Source organism: Lacerta agilis, chromosome 9 (genome assembly GCF_009819535.1).
Source record: "Lacerta agilis isolate rLacAgi1 chromosome 9, rLacAgi1.pri, whole genome shotgun sequence".
NCBI classification, from domain to species: Eukaryota; Metazoa; Chordata; class Lepidosauria; order Squamata; family Lacertidae; genus Lacerta; species Lacerta agilis.
Genome location: NC_046320.1, coordinates 25,240,653 through 25,246,118, shown reverse-complemented (window position 1 = coordinate 25,246,118; position 5,466 = coordinate 25,240,653). Strand labels below are relative to the sequence as shown.

The 5,466-nt window shown below is 43.9% G+C and overlaps 1 protein-coding gene across 1 annotated transcript; it reads left to right on the top strand.

The window, feature by feature from the left end:
- The first annotated feature begins 1,379 nt into the window (after nt 1-1,379).
- CDKN2AIP (CDKN2A interacting protein) lies at nt 1,380-5,466 on the top strand. The gene is given in 4 exon segments (XM_033160134.1): nt 1,380-1,419; nt 1,422-1,680; nt 3,005-3,132; nt 3,623-5,466. Coding segments are annotated over 4 exon segments (1,509 nt in total). The 3' UTR covers nt 4,705-5,466.

Sequence of the window (5,466 nt, the reverse complement as noted above, 5' to 3'; positions counted from 1 at the left end):
GGGAATAAAAATTATGTATTTTATGTTGCCAGCAGTCCTGAGATCTACTGATGGAGGGCGGTATGCAAAATTTGAAAAGTAAAATAATAATTATCTCAGTAATTTATAACAGTGCTCAAACGCAAACCGTTATCCTAATGTTACGAATGGGAGGAACGTCCTGCAAATCCATGATTTTACAGCTTATGCTGTTTCGCTGTGTGCTGCTAGCCCCAACTCCAGCCTATCGAAGGACCCGTGTTCCCAGGAGACTCTCAAGTAACGTTAGGATTGGCCACATCTTCTTAGCGCAGGACCATTGATGCTGGCTATGCTGCTTGCAGCAGCGCTTTAGCGCTAAACGAAAAGCTCAGCACCGGCCAAGCGGCTGCACTCGGGATTTCAGTCTGAAGGCAACGGGCGCCGCCGCGACGCGCCTGCTGCCTCCGTTACTACTGGCTGCTTCTCCCGTTCGTCGAGAGGGGGGGGGGGGGGGGGGGGGGGGGGTGGGGGGGGGGGGGGGGGGGGGGGGGGGGTCAGCAACGCGAGCGAGGCCTCCTCACTGGTGAGAAAATGGTCCAATGATATCTCGCGCCGGAATTTCGGCGGCCGAGAAGGGCAACGACGAACCAATCGCCGAGTCAAGGGGCGGGGTAGGCAGCCATGAAAGTAGAGAGTCAGGGTTCTCAGTTGAATACAACACCTACGTGACACTCAACGCCTTTCTCTATCTCTGCGTGTGTGAGGAGTGCGTGCCGTTGATGCAAAAAAAAGGGAGGGGGAAAAACGGCACCGTAAAGACTTGGTAACGTGAGGCAGCCGTGTTTGTCACTTTAAGGCAGTGATGGCTAAACTTGGTTCTCCAGCTGTTTTGGGACTACAACTCCCATCATCCCTAGCTAACAGGACCAGTGGTCAGGGATGATGGGAATTGTATTCCCAAAACAGCTGGCGGGCCAAGTTTGGCCATCACGGCTTTAAGGGGATAAAGGAGCCATTCCCAGTTTGTATTACGCTCCTGCCTTGCACGCAAGAGGGAGCCGTATGAAAGCCGGAAGTGGTGGTAACACCCTTGCCTTTCCCACGCTCTTGGATCAGCAAAGGGCTATGGGAAAGAAACGTAGCTTTTTATCATCATCCTCAGGGGCCGGCAGTCGGCGCCGGAAGTGAAGTCATAATGGCTAGCCGGAACTTGTTCTTGTGGGCATGGCCTCTTCTGATACGATCATCTCCGGTAAGGGGATTTTGAGTGTCCGCCACAGGCTCCGCAAGCCAGTTCGGGCGGAAGCTGGGCCCTCGCCCAGCGCTACTTCCCGGGCCTGCCGTGAACAGTTCCCTGTCGCGGAGAGCGAGCAGCGGCAGGAGGCGACTTCCCGCCGAGCATCTCGCCCCTGTGGCCCATGGCCGGCGGGGAGGCCGCCCCAGCGGCGGGGCCCGACTCCGAGCCCTGCCGAGGGGTGAGAAAGTCGGGGAAGCCGCCAACGCCGGGACGGGCTGGGTGGAGAAGTTGCGCGCGGAGTGCGAGCCCGAGGGGCACTGGCAACACCGCCGTGAGTTCTTGATTCGCAACGCGGAAGGCCTGCCCTTGTCGCCGGGCGGGAAAGACGGCGGTGGGGAGGACGGCGACGGAGACAGTGTGGAATTACGGCGACTGACCTCTCTGTCTATGGTGTGGGCCAACCATGTCTTCCTGGGATGCAGGTGAGTCGCTGGCGGGAGAAGTGGAACTTAAAAAGAGTTTCGTTTGTGTGTAATTTGCACGTTACTTTAAGGGTAATTAATTTCACAATGAGGAGCAGGAGTTCCTTAAGATGTCATAAACATAAGAAGGGAAAAAGGAGGGAAAAAAGGCATTCTCCGAATGTAGTTAAAATCTTTGTTTTTTCTTTACAAGCCAATGCACATATTTTTGCAGCCAGCTTATGTGCTAAAATAACATTAATCCTCCATTTTTTTTGCAAAAACTGCAAGATCATTTTCTGCCTAATTAACTGTATTATCATGTGCATATGCATATCCCATGTTTCTTCTATCATGAAGCTCAGGCTGACATACATGGAATTCCCAGGTGATCTCCATTGAGGCACTGACCAGGACCAAACTTGTTTACCTTTAGCAAGGTAGTTGCCTGGTGTACCTGTAAGTTGTTGTAGTAGCACAACACCCTCATGTTGATCATGTCCTGATTTGACCATATAGGCCATTTGTGCTAAAGCATGCACTTGCTTTAATTTTGCTATCTGTTGTTCAGAACTGTGGTGCTTATAAGGTTTTGTAACAGCCAGCTAAACCAAACAAACTTACCTTCTATTTTGACTGTCGTCCCCCCCTTTTTTTGTTAATCTAGATTCTGAGATGAGAGGCAAGCTTGTTCCTCTGATTACACATTCTGTAACTAAACAGTGTTGACTCTAATAACTTTAGCATTGAGTTCCTCTTGTCTAGGTCTCATTGTTCTGTCTTTCCAAAAGTCACCCTGAATGGCAGATAAATTGCTCTTTGCTTCTTGAAACATTTTTTGAGCAAAACATGAGGTCTCCAGTTTTACGCAATCAACTGGGTCCAGGTGGAGTTAGTCACATTTAGTTGACACTGAGATCGATAAGATTTAAGTTGAATCATTATCTTTTCACATTGGGCTTAATGAGGCCTAATTAGAAGTAATTTTGTATGGATCTGATCCATTCTTATATCAGTGCACTGGAAAATGGTATTAATATTCCACAACGCAGATATCGGGGGTTTGGAGAGTGCCTCAAACTCTGAGGCATCAAAAGTTTGTTTAAAGTATTTTAATTGCTTTTTAGAGCCAAGCGCTCATGCAGCCAGGTGTCTGGAAACATTCTGACTGCCCCCTTTTTCTTCTCATGAGTTCTTATTGCACTAATGCTTGGGGTGTGTGGAGGTGGAATTGGCAATATCTACAATCCAGATAACATTTATGTGTTGGTAGCTGTCGTGAGGATCAGCGAATATGAACTAAATTTTTCTCAAAATGCTAATTGCAGTTGCCTTTTCCCTTCAGGTATCCTCTGCAAGTGATGGAAAAGGTGATGGACATGGCTGCAGGCATCACAGTGACCAATGCTCCAACCCACACTCTGAGAGATGAACTGGTTGCCAAGGTGAAACGAGGCATATCCAGTAGCAATGGTTAGCAGATAATAGCTGTGCAAATACACATAGGAGCATAATAAATGAATACATGTTATCCTCTCAAAACTGTCAGCCAACATTCTTTAAATTGTCAGTTATGTTGATAATATTAATATTTGATCTAACTCATTTTGCTTTGGTAAATCTTATAATCAAATAACTGTAAGGTGAATTTGATTTAATTTGTGTAGAAATGTTAACTGTCATGAGACTGTTATTGCTTTCCTAGTAGTTTTATGGCAGTAGTGAGCAAGGAACTTGATTTTGATCTAAACTACATACAACGGTATGATGCTTTAAATGTACCTCTTTAAAGCAGACAGTTCTTAATTAAATGTCTATAAAATTCCTGCAGAGGCCATTAATTGTAAGACTTTAAGGTAACTCAGTTTCCTTGACTTTGTCTCTAAAGTGTGTGTTTGATTGTGATAAGGACAGTTACACTTACTCTGAATTACAGACATAATTTGTTTGTACTTTTTTTTAGAAGGGCCAGAAGGGCCCTGCAAGAAGCGTGCTGTTGGGACAGAAAAAGCTTCTGAAATTACTGGCAGTGATGCAGATTCTACAAAGCCAGAAGAGCCCATGGAAACAGATACTAATCCTGTGAAGAACCTAGGAAAAGAGGCAGCAAAAAATGCAGAGAAGTCACTGTCTTCGGCTGCAGCCCAAAAGGTAGCACCTGCAGCATCTTCAACTGTGGCCGAAGAGGAAGCACCTGCAGCAGCAGCAGCATCAACAGTGGTTCAGAAGGTAACGCCTACGGCTCCAGTCTCTACAGCTCAGAAGGTAGCACCTGTAGCCTCTTCAACTGCACCTCAGATAGTAGCACCCACAGCATCCTCAACTGCAGTCCAGAAGGTAGCATCTGCAGCTCCAGTCTCTGCAGCCCAGAAGGTAGCACCCGCTGCATCTTCAACTGTAGCAAGAGTAGAAGCCAGAGTTGCTAATTATGAATCTACAGCAACCACCAGGCACAAATCAGCTGTGACTTCTTCTTTGCCTGGCCCTGAATCAAAGTCGAATTACTGTTTAAATAAACCTTCAGAATCCAAATCTGAAAACACATTAGCATCTGAAAAGAAAGGCATATTGGAAGATACAGCAGTGTTAGCTTCAAAAAGCAGCTCATACGCAAGTGTGGTTCCTGCCAAAGTGCCATGCAAATTATTAACAAGTGAAGACGCAAAAGAGAGGCAACCATTTTTCAATAGACTATACAAAGCTGTTGCTTGGAAGTTGGTTGCTGTTGGAGGGTTTAGTCCCAATGTCAATCATGTAGAACTCTTAAACTCATCCATTCAGTCTGTAAAGGAAACATTAGATGTTGAATTTGTCCCACTGAAAGAGCTGGCGGATTTACCTCAGAATAAAAGCTCTCAGGAAAATGTGGTGTGTGAACTGAGATGTAAATCGGTGTATTTGGGTACTGGCTGTGGAAAAAGTAAGGAAAATGCCAAAGCAGTTGCTTCAAGGGAGGCACTGAAACTATTTCTCAAGAAAAAGGTAATTGTGAAATTATGTAAAAGGAAGTACAAAGGAAGGGAGATTGAAGATTTGGTGTCTTGATGAAGAATCAAAACCATTAAATTTACCTCCAGCTTTAAGAAATCCTCAAGAAATATTATAAAACAGTGAAACAGTTGCTGTTTTTACTAGCAAATAATGTTCTATCACAAATAACTTGATTACTTTTTGTACACTGTATTAGACTCCCATATATTTTGTATTTTTCAGTTTTGAGGAATTTTTGTTCTTTTCACTCAGTAGCAAATGTAAATAATTTGTTATAGATGTAAAGCGTGCTGAGGTATGCCTTAACATATATAGCACATTAGTGTGCTGTTTTATTTGCTAAATAGTATACCAGGTATTCTATTTTTAAGGAACAATTAAGGTACAGTTTGCTGTTCAGTCTAATTTTCTAAATCCTACAATTTAGTATCAGTAATGCTCACTTCAGAACTCATCCTTTTTAGCTGCGACAGATTTGTAGACAAGAACCATTGTATCTGGATTGTAGAAGGTTGTCTAAAAGTTTCAATCAAACCTTTAATCACCTGCTTCATGTGTTGCTCAGAATGTTCATATTCCTGTTTTAAGAAAAGAAGATAGTTGATTTGAGTATTTTAATGAAGTAGTAATATTTTGAATTTTAACTAAAATGATATGCTGGTCCTATTTAATATCATACTTGCAAATTGTCAGTTAATAATCACAAAATTACTTCTATCACTAAACACTTATCTAAGCAGCTTTGACTTATATTTTGTGAGAAATACCATCTTTGCTTTTTTTCTAATAAATGCAGCTTTCTATATTAAGAAATTA